This window comes from Anser cygnoides, chromosome 1, assembly GCF_040182565.1.
Source record: "Anser cygnoides isolate HZ-2024a breed goose chromosome 1, Taihu_goose_T2T_genome, whole genome shotgun sequence".
Classification (NCBI taxonomy): Eukaryota; Metazoa; Chordata; class Aves; order Anseriformes; family Anatidae; genus Anser; species Anser cygnoides.
In genome coordinates, this window is record NC_089873.1 from 55,866,581 (window position 1) to 55,886,803 (window position 20,223).

At 58.7% G+C, this 20,223-nt stretch overlaps 4 protein-coding genes and 1 long non-coding RNA gene across 7 annotated transcripts; 1 reads left to right on the forward strand and 4 right to left on the reverse strand.

Moving 5' to 3' along the window:
• Positions 1 to 780: 780 nt before the first annotated feature.
• Positions 781 to 4,053, reverse strand: LOC125180091 (uncharacterized). The gene is made up of 2 exons (XR_007158335.2): positions 3,384 to 4,053; positions 781 to 1,671 (listed from the first exon to the last, which is right to left on the reverse strand). It is a non-coding gene; the product is annotated as an uncharacterized lncRNA (long non-coding RNA).
• A 590-nt stretch (positions 4,054 to 4,643) lies between these two features.
• Positions 4,644 to 10,837, reverse strand: GALR3 (galanin receptor 3). Of its 3 annotated transcripts, XM_048048201.2 has the most exons (4): positions 8,671 to 8,986; positions 7,477 to 7,642; positions 7,271 to 7,392; positions 4,644 to 6,648 (listed from the first exon to the last, which is right to left on the reverse strand). In XM_048048201.2, the coding sequence occupies exons 2-4, from the start codon at positions 7,618 to 7,620 to the stop codon at positions 5,763 to 5,765; spliced, it is 1,152 nt and encodes a 383-aa protein (XP_047904158.1). In that variant the 5' UTR covers positions 7,621 to 7,642; positions 8,671 to 8,986; the 3' UTR covers positions 4,644 to 5,762. The 3 variants fall into 3 exon arrangements, with proteins under 3 accessions (XP_047904158.1, XP_066852535.1, XP_047904155.1); XM_066996434.1 differs by lacking the exon at positions 8,671 to 8,986 and adding an exon at positions 10,701 to 10,837 and having other exon boundaries at positions 7,271 to 7,642; XM_048048198.2 differs by having other exon boundaries at positions 7,271 to 7,642.
• Positions 9,375 to 10,854, forward strand: LOC125180089 (noggin-like). The gene has a single exon (XM_048048202.2). It carries the CDS (start codon positions 10,029 to 10,031, stop codon positions 10,812 to 10,814), a length of 786 nt encoding a protein of 261 aa, XP_047904159.2. The 5' UTR covers positions 9,375 to 10,028; the 3' UTR covers positions 10,815 to 10,854.
• A 1,325-nt stretch (positions 10,855 to 12,179) lies between these two features.
• On the reverse strand, positions 12,180 to 15,797 carry GCAT (glycine C-acetyltransferase). The gene is made up of 9 exons (XM_048048282.2): positions 15,558 to 15,797; positions 15,335 to 15,465; positions 14,719 to 14,820; positions 14,272 to 14,418; positions 13,848 to 14,002; positions 13,595 to 13,677; positions 13,242 to 13,413; positions 12,852 to 12,973; positions 12,180 to 12,520 (listed from the first exon to the last, which is right to left on the reverse strand). Exons 1-9 carry the CDS (start codon positions 15,763 to 15,765, stop codon positions 12,369 to 12,371), a joined length of 1,272 nt encoding a protein of 423 aa, XP_047904239.2. The 5' UTR covers positions 15,766 to 15,797; the 3' UTR covers positions 12,180 to 12,368.
• Positions 15,798 to 18,012: 2,215 nt separating this feature from the next.
• On the reverse strand, positions 18,013 to 18,994 carry H1-0 (H1.0 linker histone). The gene has a single exon (XM_013180831.3). It carries the CDS (start codon positions 18,793 to 18,795, stop codon positions 18,211 to 18,213), a length of 585 nt encoding a protein of 194 aa, XP_013036285.2. The 5' UTR covers positions 18,796 to 18,994; the 3' UTR covers positions 18,013 to 18,210.
• Between the last annotated feature and the right edge of the window lie 1,229 nt (positions 18,995 to 20,223).

The window sequence follows — 20,223 nt, forward strand, 5'->3', positions numbered from 1 at the left end:
CGCAGAGCAGGCGGATGAGCTGCTCTTATCGCTGCAGTTACCTTGGCTGCTGATGGCGTCTGCAAACTAGACGCGGCTTGGAAGCTTTCCACCCGACGGGGAATTCACTTAGCGGAGATCCAGCGCTAAGCTTTTAGCCCGAGCACTCAGGACCTCGTTGTCCACAGCTCTTCAGGCCTTTGTTTTGCCTGGTGCTGGAGTTTTCCATAACTGCTCCCGACTGTATGCTCGGAGCGGAAAGGTGAGGGTGCTGCAGCCAGCCTGGAGTGTTTTTGCCTTGCCTTTCACAGCACCGCTGCCTCCGTGGGAGGTGAGGCAGCACTGGCAGGCCCCTGGAGGCTGGCACAATGAGCTGAGGCAACTAAGAGCAGCCTCGTCGCTGGCTTCGCTGCTGCTTCAGCGGTAACAGATAAAGAAAATGGGATCTGATTTTCAGTGGGGAGAAAAATATAGAGGAATCACCACACTCAATTTGTTGGGTCAGCTGGCCATGCTCCGCAGCTCAGTCTCAGAAGGGAGTTAGGTGCTGGGGAGGGAAAGAAGAGGTTTGGGGGGAGAAAGCGAGCGTGGCTTCACACTGTGCTGGGTGCTGCTCCCGGGCTCCATCCGTTTTTCCTTCTGCTCCTGGCACAGAGTTTTGAGCCTCACCCAGCAGCTTTTCCCCGTGCCCTTGCACCCTGGCCATGGATTTGCCTGCGCAGCCCATAGGTGTGAGGCTGGTGGCAGCTTCCCACATTCCCCAGACGTGTCTGCTACTGTAATGATGAAAACAACAGCACAGGGCTTCACTCTGCTGTTTATTTTGCCATTAAACTCGGTCCAACCTCCATTTTTCCCTTGCGTTACACTGACAGGCACCACCTTTCAGGCCTTTCTCGAGTGGCGGTGCCCATCCTCCTCCTCAGGGCCGTGGCGCCAGGCTGCCAGCAGGCTCTGGCAGACAGGACTTGACCCAAAGCCCTGCTCCCCCCTCACCACTGCCTGGCCTCCGAATGCACTCCAATTCCCCTCCTCATTCAGAGCACGGCTCCGCCACGACGTGCTGAATCCCCAGCCGCTGACCCCAACAGCGACCCCACCAGCCCCTCAGCCCCGCGTGAAGCGCTTGTGCTGTAAGATAATAAAACCAGCCAGGCTGAGGTTCTGGCTCATTCAAGCAAGTGACAACTTGAAACTTGCTTGCGTGTCACTGAGGACCCACGGCAGAAGCAACAGCCCCGTACGAAGCCTCCCAACAAAGCCGCGTGGACGTTTCAAAGCAAAAGGCCTTGCTCTGAAGCAGCCGCTCACCCACGCTAGTGAACGCGAAGCGTGTGCTGCGGTAATGCATGAGCATCAGGAAGCTGTTACCTTTCACTCTTCAGCAGTTGAAATAATTAAACTCCAGGGTATCGAGTCAACATCTGAACACCATTACTTCCTCCGCTTTTACCTTTCCAGCGGACTCCAAATCCATCATGGTAATTATCCTCCGTGCTGCTAAGGAAGCCCCATGAAGCATCTCCAGCAAACCTTCCACCCTTTCATCTGCTTCCTCCGCTCATTCAGCGAGCAAGCTGGATTTCATCTCCTCTGTCATGGAAAGGTACTGGCAGGAAGATGCCTTCCTCATGCACTGCACCCAGCCAGCGTGGGAGAGCGGCCCCGAGCAGCTCAGGGCCCAGGGGATGGCTAGGTGGAAGAGCCAGCAGTTTTGATTAGGAAGCTGATGAAGATGATGCAGCAAATAGCACTAATTTGTTGTTTTCTTTCTTTCTTTCTCTCTCTTTTTTTTTTTTTTTTTTTTCCTGAAAGCTTTGAGTGGGGAAGATACCATGTGGTTTGCAGAAGAGCTGAAATAATCAGCTGGCAGCCTGCTAAGCCCGGTCAGGGATTAGGAACCAGAAGACAGGCGGCTAAACCCAAAAGCAAATAAGCAGAGTTTCCTATAGCTAACGGGCTCACTGGGGCAAGGCCCAGGTACCAGAAGCAGCACAAAACCTATAGGACATGCTGCCCATGACTGTCGCCTCACCCCAAAGCTGTCCCTTGCCTGCTTTTATGGCAGAGGCAGCTGCCCGACCTGCCCTCACCGCCCCACTGAGCTGTGCTCAGCCACTGCCCAGGTGTGGCCAGCCCTGAGAGGGTTAAAGCCAAGCTCATCAGCCCGAGCGATGACAAGTAGGGAAGAAAATATAAGCAAGTAATCATTAATTAAGGTGAAAAGCTGGAAGCAGAGACCGCCGAATGCTAATCAGTCTGACGGGGAGGCTGCGTGCAGAACAGCAATCAAGCTCCTTCAGCTTTAATTACAGCCAGCTCGGTATCAAGGATAAGTCACATTTTCTTCTCCCCTAGCTTTGAGCTGTTGGACCGGTTGGAGCGTGCGTGCTGTTACTGGGCAGACTGGAATTCCCTCCTGGCTATGGGAGCTCCCCAAGCCAGACACAGCGTCTGCCCTTCCCGCTCACGTGCTCCCCAAAACAGGGGCTCAGCCCCAGAGAGCTAAGGAACGGGAGCCTGGGCTTGCAGGGGCTTGCTGGGCTAAATGAACCTTCTCACGCAGGTTTTCCCCCTGTCTTCTTTGTCCTGTGTTATTTAGGCTTCGCCCCGATATGCAACACTCAGCCCTGACCTGGTCTGCTTCCTCTGCAAGCAGGGACCACGAGGAGCAGGATCGGAGCATCGCTGTTCCTGACCACTGTTCCCTTCTCCCTCTCTTGTATGCTTTGGGCTGTGAAGTGGGCCCTCGCATCTGGAAACGATGCAGATTTTTGCAGATTTTTGTACCTGGAGGCTGGTGTGACATGCCAGCTGGCCGCCAGCCACGGTGTCACGCACAAAGGATGGTGGCAGCGAGCTGCAGGACTAGCAAACCCCTGGGGAGGTGGCCAAGGAACACCGGAGATATTTCCAGAGGAGCAGCAGCCACCACAGAGAAAGGGAGACAGAGGAATCGGGAACGGGGATGGGAGGGCGAGGGAGGCTCGAGGTGCAGAAAGCAACATCAAACAATTAAGTGGGAAAAGAAGAATAATCCCCAGCGCAGCAACAGAGTTGACCTCAGTGCAGGGAAGGGGGTGTCCTTGCAGCTGAGCTCTAACAAGCTGCACAACAGCGTCAGCGAGGGTTAGAAATGCCACGTCGCCTGGGAATTTGATGAGTGGGCAGGACAAAGCAATAAGGGGAGATTTACGCAAGCAGAAGCAGGGGATGCGAAGAGAAGAGGGATAAAGGGGGGGGGGGGGGTTTGTAGCCCTGCTGCGAGGTCTGCAGCATCTTGCACGCACCAGAGCCCTTCAGACCCCCAGCTCCCATTGCTGCCAGGTGTCCTCATCCCCACTCTACAGCACCCATGGCACTGAAAGCGTCGGAGGACAGGGACGGGGCCAAAATCTCCTCACCTGTGACCGCAGCTTCCAGCTGCATCTCCAAGGTCCCACCACACACAGGAGCAAGGAAGGACACCAGGATTTCCACAGCCCGTGCAGGGCTCGGGGCACCACTGACGGGGCTGTGCTGCCTCCAATGATTTTGCATTTGGCACAGGCTCACACCGGCATTTGGCAGTGGGCTGGCAGTAAATGGCTCCTCTCTCCCAGCTGGGGCTCCCTCGCTGTCTGAATTAGCTGTAAAGTGAGCAGCGCGGTCCCCGCTGATTTCCAGCCTGCAGTCTGCCGCACCACCTGGCCTCTGCGTCTCCTCCTGGGAAATCAGACTGGGGGGCTTTGCTGGGAGGGTTAGCTCCATGCATGTGCTGGCTGCGGGCAGCAGGGCAGCGAGAAGTGAACTGTCAGGAAAGATTTTCCATCCGCCCCTTTCAGGGCAAGCATGTTCACTCTGAAACCTACTGACGCCATAACAGTCAGCTCCAGCACGAAACTCTGGCATGTCCCACAGTGTCACTGCCCTCACTAGACATTTTCTGCCAAGCTTTCTCTTTTTCACCTGCTCTTAGGGCATTATCAGTGTAGATCTGCTTCACCCTATAGGTTACACGCTCAGGAGCCACACAGCACTAAGCAAATGCCATCTGCAATTAAGGAAAACGAGGGCTGTTGCAAGCATGCAATATTTACTGTAAATATTGAGCTGGAACAGTGGCAGGTTTAACGCTTTGCAGATAAGGCATCTGAGGTCTGGCTGTGGGATTTTGGAGGTGGTTGTTGAGCTCTGCAGTGCTTGATCTCAGCTTTGTGGGTTTGGATGAGAGAATTCTCTTTCACTGCCCAGAGAAAACCATCTCAGTGGGGATAAAGCATGGGCCCGATGATCTTTGCCTATCCTGGAGGAAAGCAAAGCCCCTGGGATGTGATCAGAAAGTGTGATGCTAACAGAGATTTCTCTTTCATCTCTCACCATGGACTTCCTTCCATGGCCTTTCCCAGAGCTTGTCTGTGCTGGTAAATGAAGGAGGACCTGGACCACTTGCACTCACAAGCCAAGTACATCACAGAGCCATGTCCCCATGGCAAAGCTGTCTCATCCACCTCCATCACCAGCCTCCATCAGCCCATGCTGCAGAGCCCTGCGCCGGGCAGAGACTGTGTCCAGCACATGTCAAATGCAGCAGGCAAAGGAAATAACCAGGGTTTACTTGGGTCAAGGGAGAGAAATTCCAGCACCCTCTGGTGAACGTGGTTTCTCGTCCTCCATAACCCCAAAGCACTTTACATCTGTCCCACGGTCAGGCCGCAGGGATGCTCGGCCACCCCGTGGGGTGTCATTCAACTGCTCCCACAAACAAAGTCTCCTCTGTGGTTGTTCAGGGCAGAGTGGCCAACAGGGAACAAAGCAGGGGTAAGTTTTGCTCCCAGGAGGACATGGGTCCCACAGCAATCCCACAGTGATGACCGTTGTGGAAGATGTCCCAGCCCACCGACTGGTGTAGGCCTCGCGTTCTCCTGGAAGCCCCCTTCACTAGGTTGGAAGGGGCACTGAGGAGAAAAGGTTGAACTAAGTGCACATGGGTGCCACCACAATTGTCATTACATGGAAAAAGGTGTCTTGCCAAGTCAGTAAACCACGCACATGGAGCTAATCCTACCAAATAACATCACTGCTCAGAGAGCAACAGGTCGTTCAGCCCCAGAAGGAAGGGATGAAACTCCTCATGATGAACAAATATCAAAGATAAGGCAGCAATCCTTCAGGAATTTGCAAAAGGCAGACAGAAAGTAAGCAGAGGGATGAACCAGGTAGAACAACATGGTGGGAGGAGGAGTTGTGGGGTTTGTTTAGGAAGAAGTGAGGGACAGACCTCTAGGAGACATCCTACAGCAAGTACTTCTGGTGGAGCAGGGTCAAGGGAAGAGGCCTGTCCTTTCTTCCTTGAACTTCAGAGAAGCCCCAAGAAGGGCACGCAGATATGTCAGCACACAAGCCTTTCCACTCTTCACCTGCCATGGCGTAAATCATCAGGGTACGAGTAGTGAGTGCTGCAGAGGTTGTATAATCAAGCTGTTGACACAGATGGCTGACTTTTTTACATGAGAAAGCATTTTGAAGGCCCTCTCTGTTCTGGATGCAAGGGCTAGAGAAGGGGAAGTGGACCAGGACCTGGCCCATGGGAAGCGGCATCACATTAACGTGTCCCTCTCTTCTGCATTTGTATGGTGGATTGTGCCATTCCTAGACAAGCGGTCCAGTAAGTGGAGGTGAGTTTGAACAACCGGTTGACCATTACCACAGGGGCTTTCAGCTTGGCTGTGCCCCTCATTATTCTGCCTGCTTGGGAATGAAGTGTTTACTCACTGGCTGGAAAACATGTTCCTTTCCTTTGCTCATTTGTAGTGAACAGTCAGACACTCCTGAGATCTTCTCGGAGGGGTCATGGCTAGGAGATTGCCAGCTATTACCAAGCTTTCCTCCTCCAGCAGTTCCTTCTGAGCAGAGACCATGGCATCTTGCAGCTGGTGAGTCCGTGCTCTGGCATGGTTGGCACCTTCAGTGTCCCTCCTCCTGGTGTTCTCCCGTGCGACCTGGGTCACCTCCGTGTTGCCTCCATAGAAGCCTCTGGTGCTGTTGGTGAAACCTTTGCCCACGTTGACCACGTGGACTTTATTTCCAACTCTCTTCTTCTTCTTCCTGTTCTTGTTCTGGAAGAAGAGGCAGGTGAAGACCTGCTTGAAACGCTTTCGGAAATGTTTGGAGATGAGGGCATAGACGATGGGGTTGAGGCAGGAATTGGCGTACGAAAGGCAGTGGGAAGCCAGGCGGCAGGCATACGTGGCTCTGTTGAAGGGAAAGTGGCCAAACCAGAAGCACAGGATGACCAGATGGTGGGGAAGCCAACAGAGGCAGAATAGGATGGCGACAGCCACAATCATCTTGGTGACCTTACGCTTGGCCTTACGGGACTCTGAGATCCTTTCAATGGGGTCTACAGAGGTCCACAGGAACTTGATGGTCCTGGCGTATGCCAGGCTCACCACAGTCACGGGTAAGAGGTATCCAAAGACAAACGTGAGGATGTCCAGAATCTTTCGGCGCTGGTCCTCCCAGATGGGGACGCAGATGGGCACCCCGTGGTAATGGACAATCTGGTAGTAACTGAGGTAAGGCCCTGCAAAGAGCAGGGACAGCGACCAGATCACTATGATGGCCACTCCTGCGTTTCGGGTGGTGCGGAGATCCCGGGACTTCAGTGGATAGCGGATGGCCAGGTACCTGGTGGGGAGGGGAAGGAGAGACCAAGCATAATGTGGGTGAGATATCTCGTTGCCCTCCTGCCCACGGAGCTGACATCTGTGAAGCCTTTCCCATGTAGCCTCCCATTTCTCCTCTTCCCCACCTTTCATGAGGGAGGGTTATGGTGAACTCACATAGCTAATGGGATCATCCCAACATGGAGCTGGGAATCTCCATCACCCTGTGCTAGCTCAGGAGGGGCAGGCAACGTGCCTCTTGAACCAGGGAAGAGGGCAGGAGAAGGACACAGAGGGCTCCCTGTTTCTCCTCTGGTGCGTTGTTTCCCTGGGTTTTAGCACTCTTGGTTTTGTATGGTGGACACCAAGCCTCAGAGCATGCTTGCACTCCTCCTGCTCAGGTGAGAAAGAGAAAGGGCTGGGTAATATGGCTGAGAGCTTGGCTGGGTGCTGGGAGAAGGCACGGGGAGATGTGGAGTAACAGTGAGAAGCTGGATCTGCTGGCCCTGCCTCTAGGGAGACCCTATTTGCTCTTTACAGGACATTCAACAAGGTAGGGACTGGTCTTTCTCTCACCCCTTAGCTCGAGAGTGGCAAACACATTGTCCCTGATCTGAGGGACGGAGATGGGAGGGGACACTTGCCTGTCAATGGAGACCGCAGCCAGGGTGAAGCTGCTGGCGTACATGGTGAGGTAGATCAGAAAATGCACGGCCTTGCAGGCAAAGGCCCCGAAGAGCCACCCGTCCAGGGTGTAAATGGTGGCCTGGAAGGGGACACAGCAGACAATGAAGCACAGGTCGGCCATGGCCAGGTTGAGGATGAAGAGGTTGGTGGTGTTATACTTCACTTGGCCATTCCGTAGCAGCACGGCCAGCACCAGCCCATTCCCCACGGTGCCCAGAAGAAAGATGAGGGAGAAGATGATGGGCACGATGATCCCTGCAGCTCGCAGCTCCGGGCTGTCGGAGGAGGCGTTCCAGCCCCCTGGCATCTCCCCATCCGACAGCGGGGCCCTGTGAGCAGAGAGAGAGACAGCCTGGATTCACGTCCCCAACACAGTGTCCTTTCTCCCACCAGCTCACCTACATTTCTCCTACAATCCCAAAGCTGCTTTTAAACCCTTCGGGATTTCTTGCTTTGGCAAGTCTTCATTCCGGCTGACGTTCAACCAGGCTTGGCCAGGGCCGCGAGGACATGGAGAAGGAACACCCCCCAGCAGCAGCACCCTGCACTGTGCTGTATCGCCTTTAATGTGCTTTCAGATCAGAGTTCAACAGGTCTCTGAAAAGCGCAGGTGGGACGCATTTGATCTGCGGGTTTGGGGTATTGCTGACCTGATAGAAGGGCAGGAAAGGAAAATTGGGTTGCTGGGTCTTATCTTGTCCTTGCCTGCTGGCAGGGCTCACTTGTGCTCTCTCATCTCTGCTCTTTGCGCAGCTCTGGGCTGCCAAGCATCCCCCCCCTGTGATGTGGGAGAGGATGGGGGGGGGACATTGAAACACAACCCGATAGTCATCACAAAGGAGTGATTTATCCCAAAGCTCGAGGAGCAGCGAGGTGCTGACATTTGCTGCCAAACTTCCTCCAGCACTGAGTAACACCGTGCTCAGGCAGGGAGTGCAAATACCCTATCTTCTAATGAGCCTTCGCTTTATTGTTCTATCATTAGAACAAATTGTCCTTCGCTGAGCAGCAACCAAGAAGGAAAGACACTGTTATCTAGCAACTGTTGACATGCAATTAACTCTTTTGGGGTCGTGCGAGCTCTTTCACCCCGTGCTCCCCCATCTCTCTTCTCATGCCACTTCTCCTTCACATCACCCTCTGTACTGTGCTGGAAACTCATCCCTGGCTCTGAGCTCCCCTCTGTCCTACTGCTGATGGCCCAGCTCCTCCATCCTGGCCCCGTGGGACCTTCTTGCATGAGCAGAAGACCGCGGTGTCCCTCTGGGCCCACACCTCGCACGTAGGTTGCGAGGAGCTGTGGGCACACGCTCATCCCTGCTCAGGGAGCCCTGAGGCTCGTGAAGCTGGCACTCACCTTTGCGAGAAAGGGCCTTCAGCTTCTCTGCTTGCTCAGGGGAAACCTCCAGGAGAGCCTGGGCAGCGGTGGCGAGGAGGAGGCAGCCCCTCGTCCACGTGGGACAAGGACAGTTTGAGCAGCGCCGTCACCCCTGCCCAGTGCCCCAGCACTCCCCGCCAGCCGCCAGCTCTGCTCTCTTCTCCTCCTCACTCCCGCACTCGTCTCTCTCCTCCTGGAGCTCCTCGCACGCTCGCTCTCTCTCTGTCTCCCCCTTTTCCCTCCCTCTGCTCTTGCTGCTGATCCATTGATCTCTCTCTGTTTTATTTTTTTCCCCTCTCCCTGTTGTTGGGTTTGGAGTTAACTCCTCTCTGCCCAGCTTTCCTGTGGGTTCAGCAGCTTCCCTGCTCCCACAAGGAGGGGACAGCAGAGAACAAGGGTGCTGCTCCTTGCTGGGAGAGGCAGGACAGGGTCCTGCAGCCCCGTCACCTCTGTGTGTTCGGGAGGTACTTCCCAACACCTCCAGGGAACGTGGATGTCCCGCCATGCCTGACCCTTACCTTGTCCTCAGCGTATGGGGCTAAAACCTCTGGAGCACGAGCAATTAGTTGCTATTTCTAGCTGTTATTAATTGCTAGCAGCATGGCAAAAAGTGCTTGTTGTGCAGACCAGATCAAATCGCACCCAGCGTCAGACCTGGAGACGGAGGGCAAAGCAGGCTTTTGTTTTCTGTCCAGCGCAGGTCTGACCTCTCACCAGCATTCCCCTCCCCGGGGAGGGAGGACAAGCAGTCCAGGGACGGCCCCACCAGACATCCAGCTCCGTTATCACCCTGCAGGACAGCATGTGCTCCGGCTGATGTGACAAGAAGCAACTGCGACCCACACAGCCATCCTCCACTGAATCCAGCCCCAGGGTGCAACACACGCCCTGCAGACCTCCAGGACCACCAGGGCCGAGCATGGCTTGGGGTCCTTTCTGAGCAAGACTCAGAATCCAGCAGCTCCCCTTTGCTGGGAAGGTCCCGGATGCCTCTTCAAGCACAGGAGTGGGCAGGATGTGGAGGAGGAGGAGGTGCTGGACCCTTCCCCTCTGTGGCAGCCTCCTCTCCCTGGGGCAGCACGGGTGCGGGCGGTTCGGGGGAAAAGAGGCAGAGGTGAGGGTCCCGCTGCCCCTGCCCACATTCACCCCACCCGCTGCACCTCAGCCCAGTGGGAGGCCCCCGCTGCCCCCCCGATGTCTGCAGGGAGCAGGATGTCCCCGGGCAGGCGGGCGGGCAGCCGGGTATCAGCATCTGCAACCAGGGAAAAGGGGAAGGCCGCGCTCGGGACGCGGCGATAACCCGGGGGACGCGGCCACAGCCCACAGCACCGCTCGCCATGCAGGGCCCCTGCCGCTGCCTCCTCCTCCTCCTCCTCTTCCTCCTCCTCCTCTGCCTGCTGCCGCTGCCGCCGCCGGGTGCCTCAGGCCTGGCACCGCCGCCGCCGGAGGACCCTCGAGACCCGCCACCGCCGCCCGGCACCGCAGACCCCGCTGCCCGCCTGCTGCGCGGCCGCCCCTCGGCCCCGGTGCGGCCCTACAGCCTCTCGCTCTCCCCCGAGGACTACCGCTACGCGCCCAAGCCCCGCCATCTACGGCTCGGACGGCTTCGCCGGCTGCTGGGCTCGGCCTTCGACTCCTTCTGGATGTCGGCCGAGGAGCCGGCGGGTCGCAACGGCACCGCCGCCACCGAGGACCTGGAGGCCCTGAGCCGGGAGCTGGCGGAGGGCGCCGGGCGGTACCGCCGCAAGCTGTGGCGCGAGGCCGAGGGGCTGGAGCTGCCCACCCTGCTGCCCCCCGTGCCCGGGCTGCCCCCCGAGCTGCCCACCGCCGTGGCACGGCGCCTGCGGCAGTGGCTGGTGGAGTGGGCCGCTTGCCGCCTCACCTCCACCTGGGTGGACCTAGGGCCCGTCTTCTGGCCCCGCTGGGTGCGCCATACCGCCTGCCAGCCCGACCCCTCCGGCTGCTCCTGGCCCCCCGGCATGGCCTGCCGTCCTGCCCAGCTCACCCACCTCAAGCTGCTGGCCTGGCACTGCTGGGCCCCGCGGCCCCCCGGCCCCCCGCACTGCGCCTGGCGCCAGATCCCCTACCCCGTGGTGGTCGCCTGCAAGTGCTCCTGCCGCTGAGGGGCTGGGGAGCAGGAGAAAATAAAATGCCAAAAGCCAAGCGGGCCGCCCCTGGGTGTTTATCTGGGGCAAAGGATGCGGGGTGGATTACTCCCTGGCATCCCTGTGCACAGGGGACTGAGGGTGGTGGAAGTGGGGCTGAGGTGTGGGGAAGAAGTGTGGGGGGGTGTGGGTTGAACTTCAAGGTGGACATTGCAGCATGGAGAAGGGCTGGAAGAGAGGCAGGTTTGGGACTGAGGTGTGACAGCACGGTGAGGGTTGTTCATGAGGGTGGGTGGAAGTGGAGAAGGCAGGAATCCAGGGCTGGAAGTGTCCTTGTTTGTATGGGGACTGGATGGGATGGGGCGCTCTGGTAGCTTAACGCACAACGGGAGAGATAGGTGAGCCCACACCTACCCCACATTGCCTGCAGGGTGGTGGCTCGAGATGGGGACGGACCAGCATCGGGTCCCAACTGGGGTGGGCCCACCTGGGATGGGTCGGGCTGGGAACTACAGCCTGGAAAGGCAGCACCTCCTGCCTTTGCGTCCTAACGAGCAAAAAGTCCTCTGCTTTCTGGGCTAAAAGCCATAAACAGCCGCAGATCAGACCTCCGTCAGGAAGCCTTGAAGAAAATAAAGAGCTGGAGGATTCGCCTGGGAACGAAACGTTCTTGCACCTCCTGCGGTCGGCAGCGGCTGCGTTATTCAATCGCGGCGCTCTGTGCCCTGACCCGCCCGCCTCCCTGGCGCTGCAGCTCCCGGCGCCGCGCAGACCGCAGCCTGCTGCACAGCTCGGCCTTGAAGCAGCTGAGAGGCAGCGGGGACGGAGGGGAGAGGTTGGGGTATCCAGAGGAGACGAGGAGGATGGGGAGTGTACATGTGCGTGCAAGGACACAGGAGGGAGGCTGCATGACACACGGTTGGAGCAGAGGCAATTTGAACAAAGCCATCCTGTGATGCCCAGGACTCGGCGTGTGCCTGCTCGAGTGCTAAATCACCACCTTGGCAGGGCTCGGAGGAACAAATGCAGAGATGCCAGCCTGCTGTGTGTTCTCTGCCGTGTGAAAATTGCACTTGATGGAGGGAAATTGCAGGTTGCTGTCACCCGCTCAGATGCATGCCCTCTCGCCCATCTCCTGGGCTTGTGCCACGTGGGGCGAGATGCAGCTCTCGGGGCTGGGGTGGGAGCCCTGCGGTGAGGGTAAAGTTGTAGGGCTGATCTCAGGCACCAAGCAAGCCAGGGAGCAAGGAGCAGTGGTGCTGGGGCCAGCCTCTGCCCTCTTTCCCAAATTGGCTGCTGGTGGCACGGGTTGCCAAGGGCTGATGCACAGCCTGAGAAACCACAGCTCCCAGACGAGAAAGCAAGAGCCGGACATCTACCCACTGCACTGCAGGAAACCTTTAATGACACAGGGGCTGCTGCCAGTGCACCGCAACAGCCAGAGCCTTCCACAGGCCGTATGCCTCGAGGTCCCGCATCCAGCAGCACGGTGCTCGAGCCTTCCCCCCCCAGCACAGGCACTTGTGTTGGTCACGGGCAGGAAAGGCACCGAGGGACGCATCTGGTGGCCCCTCAAGGCAGCGCTCCGTGTTTCCGTCCCACCTCGGTGAAGGCCTCCACGCAGCGGTCGATGTCCTCGTCGCTGTGCACAGCCGAAATCTGGACCCGGATGCGGGCTTTCCCCTTGGGGACCACGGGGTAGCTGAAGCCAATGACATAAATACCTGGGGAGAAAGAGCACGGAGAGCTGGAGCTGGCCAGGAGGGAAGCCTGAGGTGGCAGTGGGTGACAGAAAGGCTCCTGGCTCCCCCTCTTCAATCTCAGCAAACATTTCCAAGCTGGATTTCAAGGGGTACCTGCTTCTGAGCTCTGATGGACTAATGAAAAATCCCCTCTCCTCTGGGAAGGACCAAGAGGATATTTGCAGCTGGAGGGTACAGAACTAGCAGATTTCATGCAGGAATCTCTCTGGAGGAGAGATGGTGGTGGTGGCACCATCAGACGTCGATTCCGTCGAGGCATGCGCCTGCAGCCAGAGCTCCCTGCCCCGCTCACCTCTGCTCAGCATGTCCTCAGCCATCACTGCAGCCAGCCGGGCGTCCCCGAGCATGACGGGACAGATGGGATGGTCTTTCCCTGAGATGGTGAAGCCGGCTGCCATCATCTTGCTTCTGAAGCTGGTGAGGAGAACGAGAGGAGGAGTAAAAATTTGTCATCCCTGTCCTGGGGGACCATTGCTGTGTTTTCCCTGGGAGATCAGGCCACTGAGGGCCAGGTGTGATTCTGGTTCACATCTCCTTCCCCTGAGGGCCTCCAGCCGTGACTGCGAAGTGCCTCACGGCTGTCAGCAGAGGGTGAACACACACACAACTCGCTCCCAACGAGCCCCTTCCTGTGCTCCCACCCCACCCGGGGCCAGAGGGGAGCAGAGACATGGCCCCTCACCGCTGGGTCTTGGCGGCCATGGACTGGGCGATGGCGTTGCTCTCCATGAGCAGGTCCAGGGCCTTGGAGGCGCAGCCCACCACGGCGGGGGGCAGGCTGTTGGAGAAGAGGTACGGGCGGGAGCGCTGGCGGAGCAGATCGATGAGGGGTTTGGGGCCCGTCGTGTACCCACCTGCGGAGGCAGGGAAGAGGAATGGGTAAGGCACCCTTGGTCCTGTGGCAGGGTCCCAAACCGAGCCTCGTGCCACCAGCAGGACAAGGAGAGCATGCGTTTGTTGTTTTTAGACAGATGAAGGCAACGTCAAAGCGATGCTGTGGAGCACTTTAGGGCATGGGCAAGGAAATGCCTTCACCTGCAGCTCCTCCAAGAGCTTTTCCCAGGGTGGAGTTGATGATGGTGACCTTGTCCATCACTCCCAGGAGCTCATCAGTACCCCTGCAGAAAAAGGAATGTCACGTTAGGACCTGTGCCAGCGCGTACCAGGGAAACTGCTCTACACCTGGCACCTCGAGGGAAACAAAGCACCACCAGGCCGGTGGCCAGGCAATGACACAAAACCCCCAAGACCCAAGGGGGCCTTCCACGAGGCTGAAACGACCCCTTACCGGCCGTTGGGCCCGAGGAACCCTGTGGCATGGCATTCGTCGATGAAAACCAGGGCGTCATACTTCTGGGCCAGCTGGCAGATCTCCCGCAGGGGCGCGATGTCACCGTCCATGGAGAAGGCACCATCGGTGGCCACCAGCCGCAGGCGGTGTTTCTGCCGGAAGGAAGAGTGGCACGCTGCGAGGACGTCACCCTGAGGAACGGGGCTGGAGAAGGGACCCAGCCCTCGTCCCACCTGCTGTAGGGAATGGGTACATCTAACAGAGACAGGGAGTTGTGTTGCAGCCAGCTGCATCTCCACACAGCTTATCCATGCCAAACAGCAAAAAAAGGATGCCCATGGCACGGGAAAAGGCCAAACCCTTCAGGGCTGGTTACTGCCCAGACACGTGGGAGCCTTGGGGTGGGAGCGCAGCCCCGTACCTGCGCGTCCTGCAGCTTGGCCTCCAGGTCCTGCATGTCCATGTGCTTGTAGCGGTACTTGTTCGCCTTGCACAGGCGGATGCCGTCGATGATGGAGGCATGGTTCAGCTCGTCGGACAGCACTGCGTCCTCCGGGGTGAGCAGAGCCTGTCCGTGCCAAACAGACGGGATGAGCCTCCGCTGCAGGGTGCCACCTCACCCGAATCAGGCAGCCCGTCCCGGTGCGGAGGACAAAGCTGCATTTGACTGTAGCTGCCACGTCGCTCCTGGCGCTGCTAAATTTTCCACTTTCCTGCCCAGCTCCCTTATCCCCTGGTTTTCTGAGGGCTGAGTAAACAGCTCCACACGGCCAAGGGCACCAGGCCTGGGCTCTCCACCAGGGAACCTCTGCAGGACGCGGCAGGCTCTTTGCTGTCCTTCCCCTCTTCTTTGCCAAGCACTACAAACCTCAAAGATGCCGGCGTTTGCGTCGAAGCAGCTGGCGTAGAGGATGGCGTCCTCCCTCTGGTGGAAGCGCGCGATCTTCTCCTCCAGGTCCTTGTGTATGCTCTGAGAAGAAAAAGCGAGCATCAGCGCTTGGGCAGCGCGAGTTCTTGCTTGCCCGCTGCTGATGGGTGCATTCTGTGAAGGGAGAGAACAGACGTGTTCTATCCAGGAAAGGTTTATGTGGGGGAGAAGTTAATGGGCCCTAAAACCACAGTGATCGGCTTGGATGCCAAAAACCCAGCAGGGAGACTCCAGCCTCCCAGCCACGAGGCAGCAGCTGCGGGTTTTCTGTGTTTAACCTGCTGGGGCTCTGAGAGGGATGCAGGGGGGATAAATCGGGGTAGGTTTGACTGAGATGGTTGAAGTTTAGGATTTTTAAGCGGGCCTGGCTGCAACCCTGAGTGCTGGGAGGGGTGGAGAACGGCATCTGCTTTCTGAATGCAGGGGGGATTTTGATTCTTCTCCTCTCCAGGGAGGGAATGGTTTAAGCCGGCTCATTTCCAGGATTAGAAATGGATGAGAGAAGGGGAACCTTTCCCGTACCCTGCTGCCGAAGAAGCAGCCCGGTGCCCGGTACCTGCGTGCCGCAGATGAAGCGCACGGAGCTGAGGCCGGCGCCGAACTCCTCGAGGGCTCGCACGGCGGCGCGGATCACCTGCGGGTGGCTGGACAGCCCCAGGTAGTTGTTGGCGCAGAAGTTGAGGATCCCTGCGGGGCACGCGTTAGGGCCATCAGCTCCGCCACCGCGACGGGCACCGGGGACCCCCGGGGGACACCCCCCCGGGGACCCCCGCACTCACCGGCGCCGCCGCCGCCAGCCAGGCGGAGGTGGGGGCCCTGCGGGGAGGCGATGACCCTCTCGCTCTTCCAGGTGCCGGCGCCGCGGATCCCCTCCAGCTCCCCCTCCAGCCGCCGCCGGAGCTGCGCCGCCGCCGCCCCCGAAGCCGACCGGGAGCCCCCGGCCCCGGCCCCGGCCCCGGCCGCCCGCGCCGCCGCCCGGAGCCACATCCCCGAGCCCGAGCCGCTGGGGGAGGTGCCTGCAGGGCCAATGGGAGGGAGGGGAGGGGAGGGGAGGGGAGGGGAGGGGAGGGGAGGGAGGGAAGGGAAGGGAAGGGAAGGGAAGGGAAGGGAAGGGAAGGGAAGGGAAGGGAAGGGAAGGGAAGGGAAGGGAAGGGAAGGCAGCCCACGGTTTGGTGCCCCAGGTGGGTCGGCACCCCAGAGTTTGGGGAGCCCAAGGGACTGCCCCGCTGCCCGCCCCATTTTGGGGTGTGTCGGGGTGGGGATGGCCCCGCAGTGTGGCTGGTGGGATCGTGGCACCGGGTCCCGGTGCGGCACTGGGCACCCCATGAAGCAGGCGTTGGCTCCCGCTCCCAATCGGAGCGGGCTCCTCTCAAGGGCAGCCAAAAGGCTCTGGGCCAAGGGACTGCGAAGAGCAAATGTCCCTTTATCGGTCGGGGGTGGTGGTGTGAGCAGGCAAGGGTGCGATGTGCTGGGGCTGCAGGTGCTGTGCGCAGGATCTTGGAGAGTGGCTCGTGTCCAAAGCACGGCTTTACCCCTGGGGCTGCATGCCAGGAGCAGCCACCCCGTGCCAGAGGGCAGAGACACCCTGGGCTGTCCCCAGGCCATGGCTGGGATGGCCACCAGCAGCCCAGCCTGTACTTTGCACCCTGGTGTGGGAGCATCCGCTTCCCCAGGCTGCTGCCCCCATTCCCCCTGGCCTTTGCAGCCTGCAGATCTTGCTGGGAGGTCCCCAGTATGTCCCAGGCTGTCAGCACCCCAAAGAACTCCAGGAGCCTCCAGCCCAGTGAACTGGGGTCCTGCAGGCTATTGGGGTCAGGAGTGCCCAGCTCAAAGTGGTGGGACATTTTGCTCCTGAGCGATTTTGCTTCTTAACCACAGGGTTTGGATCCTGGAGAGGAGGGGATTTTGGATGCCTGGGGCTGAACAGGCTTGGACACCCCCTTTGAGAGGTGTGGAGGCCTTTTGGCCCAGGTGATATGGGGAGGAGGCTCTGGCCCAAGGGATTTAGGCACCTTGACACATGTGAGTTGGACTTGCCGAAGTCTGAAGGATTTTAAATAAAGCCCATCCGCATGGTTTAGGAACCAAAGGAATTTAGGGATTTATGGGTGTCCAGCAAAGGGGACAATGAGCTAAGGGCCTGTGGGATTAGCCCGATGAGTTTGGGTGTATCCAGCTGAGAAGACTGAGAATCCTGTGGTCTGAGAGGTTTAGGACCTACTAGCTGAAGATCAGGTGCTCGAGCTCAAGGAATCTGACTGCCTTTGGCCAAAGGGATTTGTGATCCACAGGCCCAATGGGTTTAGACACCAGAATCCCAGCTGGGTCAGGTACCTCTGTCCTCCACTGTAGCTGATTGGGGATCCTGTGGCCCCTCATGTCCAGAAGGATTGGGGACCTAACTCTTGAAAGGGAATTTGGATCTTCAGCATAGGTGGTCTGGAGGCCTTTGATCCAATGGTCTTAAGAACAAGAGCCCAAAAGGGTCCATGTGCCTCCAGGCCAAGGATTTCAGTAACCTGAGCTACAGGGTGCTGTACTGGGGTCTTCTAAGGCTAAGAGGCTCGCGCACCATCTACCTGAGTAATTTAGGATCATCAGGCCAGTGGATCTGGGAACGAACAACCAGGAGCATGAAGACCCTAGGACCAAGGGATTTAGGCACAGCAAGCCTCAGGTTGCTCGCCCAGGTGATGGTGGATCCTGATGTCCAAGGAGTTCCCAGCCGGTATGATTTGGGATCATTTGGGCAGATCCTACCCACGGCTCTCAGACCCGGCAGGGCAGTAGGGCCGTCCCATGAGCTTCCTGCCAGCCCCGCGGGGAGGGACGCTGTGGGGCCGGGCCGGCCCTGGGGCTGTGCCAAGGCCCTGGTGACAGCGGGGCCTTGCCCATCCCCACACCCCAATGGTCCCTGCCACCACCCGTCTGCGCCGTTATCTCCAGCCCTCACCCGCTGGGTGGCGGGCTGACTGGGACGTGGGGCAGGAAGGGAGCGGGGAACCCATTTTCCTCCTCCTGGAAGGGCTGCGGCTCTTGTCGGGCTGTCCTCCCTCCCTCCAAGTCCTCAGCCTGCTCACCACAACCCTCCCAGACCCGCAGGAATTGAAGTCCTGCCCGGCCCCAGCAGACGCACGGGGTCACCCGCGCTCTCAGCACACAGCCAGCAGCCCAGACGTTAAGAAAAGAGACACACAAAGCTTGGAAGACGAAATAAAAACCCAGACCAGCAGCTCTTAAAAATGGGAACTCTTCATGCTGAAGATGTTCCTTTTTTTTTTTTTTTTTCTTTCATTAATTGCCTTATTTTAGCTGTTTCCAGACAGAAATAGATCGATTCGTTACAAAATGCAATAGTAAGAGGTAAAAATAAAGGCAAAAGCTATTTACAGAAACCAACGGGGAGAGTCTGGACAAAGGCCTCCAGACTTCTCACTTCTTTTTGGGTGATTTCCGGGCGCCGGATTTGGCTCTGGGTTTCGACCGCCTTGCCTTCTTGGGCTTGGATGTCTTCAGCGACTTGGCCTTAACAGTCTTTGGCTTCTTGGCTTTCTTGGGACTGGCCCTCGACTTCTTCCTGGCTTTCCTGGCAGCGGCTTTGGGCTTCTTCGCCGGTGACCTGGCTTTCCTGGGCCTCGCCGCCTTCTTGGGCGACGTGGACTTTCTGGCAGCCTTCTTCTTCTTCTTCCTCCCAGCCGGGGACCTCTTGGCCTTGTCTCCCTTGGCCAGACGGAAGGAGCCGGAGGCCCCGACCCCTTTGGTCTGCTTGAGGACGCCGGTGGTGAGCAGGCGCCGGATGGCGAGCTTGATCTGGAGGTCGGCGTGCTGGCCCACCTTGTAGTGGCTCTTCACGTACTTCTGGATGGACTGCCGGGAGGAGCCGCCGCGGCTCTTGTCGGCTCGGATGGCCGCCGCGATCATCTCCGAGTAGGTAGGGTGGGACGCCGGCTTCCGAGGTGCCCTCGCCCGTTTGGGCTTGGCGGCCGGGGCCGGGGCCGGGATCGGGCTGTCCGTCATGGCCAGCGCTTCTCCCGGTGCTGCAGTGGAAACCGGGACCTAGTCGGCCACCCGCGGTGGGGGCACCGGGGCAGGCTAAAAACAGGAGCCGCGGGCAACACGGGACGCCGTGCTGCTACTTCTGCCACCTCTGCCGCCTCTGCGGGCGCACCCGCGGCTGCCCCACATTTAAGGGTGTGGTGCGGACGGCGGTGAGGACTGCCTGTCCCCCGTGTCCCCCCCCCGTCCCGTCCCGCCCCGCCCCGGCTCACTGGGGTGCACTGGGCAGACAGGGAGGGACGTGGTGGGGACAGGGAGGGACACCGTGGGGACAGAGAGGGATGCCGTGGGGAAAAGGAGGGACACCGTGGGGACAGGGAGGGACACCGTGGGGACAGGGAGGGACACTGGGGTGGACACCAGGGGATGGGGAGGGACACCGTAGGGACAAGGAGCACTCTGGGGGGGACACTGGATGGGACAAAGGCACTGGGAGGGATATCAGGGGACAGGGAGGAATGCTTTATGGGGACACTGAGGGGACGGGGAGGGAAAGTGGGGGGGGACAAGGAGGGACATGGCAAGGACATACAGAGGAATTTTAGGGGACAAGGAGAGACATGGGGAGGAACATCAGGGGATAAAGAAGGGGGCACTAGGCAGACAAGGAGGGACACTAGGCGTCTCTCCCTTCCCTCTGCCCCAAGTCACTATGGTGTCACCCTGGGGTGGGTGATGGCTCCCTGTCACACCGCCCGCTGTCCTCATGGCACTCAAAGGGGTTGTGGGGGGTACTTTTTCCCTGCAAAAAGGCTCAAAAATAGGTTTGGCAGCTGTACCCTGTGGTCCAATGCCTCTGTCCCCACTCCTCTGTCCCATCTGCTCCTCACCAAGGGGCTTTGGGGATATCATCTCATCCCTCACGCAGGGTCACAAACAAAAGGCTGTCCCCTGTTTTGGGGACAGACAACTCTTTGCTGGGGGACAGAGCAGGGACATGAATTCTCATCAGCCATCGCTTCCCAGCTGGGTCTACATTCAGCTGCCCCCGGGAGATTAAACGTGGCTGTGACCGTCGCCTTCCTGGAGGATTCAGGTGATGTTTTCCTCCTCCTGTCTGAAAAACATCTGGTTGCCCACAGACATGTAGTGCTGGGGGATGAAACCCGGCAGCTCGAAACATCTCGTCACATCCGATACGTGCTGAACACCCTCCTACAACACTGATGGCACCTGGGTGGATTTGTGCCACCAGCCAGGGACACGCAGGCGTAGGGAAAGGAAAAGGGGACCCTGGTAGGGGATTCTCTGGCCTCTCCGTGACACCCTGACCGGGCGAAGCACCCTGCGTTTTCTGAGCGGGAAATGAAGCGCCGTTGCTGGCTGCCTGCACGTAGGCACTCAGGCGCAGGGAGATAAGGCCCCATCTGGTTTTATTTGCATCCAGGC

What these genes read in the sequence shown, in the direction of transcription:
- GALR3 (XM_066996434.1), bottom strand. Translation starts at nt 7,620, where the DNA reads ATGCCAGGGGGCTGGAACGCCTCCTCCGACAGCCCGGAGCTGCGAGCT. An exon ending in GCTGCGGTCTCCATTGACAG is followed by an intron (nt 6,649 to 7,270) that starts GCAAGTGTCCCC and finishes CCTCCCCACCAG; the next exon opens with GTACCTGGCCATCCGCTATC.
- LOC125180089 (XM_048048202.2), top strand. Translation starts at nt 10,029, where the DNA reads ATGCAGGGCCCCTGCCGCTGCCTCCTCCTCCTCCTCCTCTTCCTCCTC.
- GCAT (XM_048048282.2), bottom strand. Translation starts at nt 15,765, where the DNA reads ATGTGGCTCCGGGCGGCGGCGCGGGCGGCCGGGGCCGGGGCCGGGGCC. An exon ending in TTCCTCGGGCCCAACGGCCG is followed by an intron (nt 13,678 to 13,847) that starts GTAAGGGGTCGT and finishes CTTTTTCTGCAG; the next exon opens with GGGTACTGATGAGCTCCTGG. An exon ending in TGAGGACATGCTGAGCAGAG is followed by an intron (nt 12,521 to 12,851) that starts GTGAGCGGGGCA and finishes CTTTCTCCCCAG; the next exon opens with GTATTTATGTCATTGGCTTC.
- H1-0 (XM_013180831.3), bottom strand. Translation starts at nt 18,795, where the DNA reads ATGACGGACAGCCCGATCCCGGCCCCGGCCCCGGCCGCCAAGCCCAAA.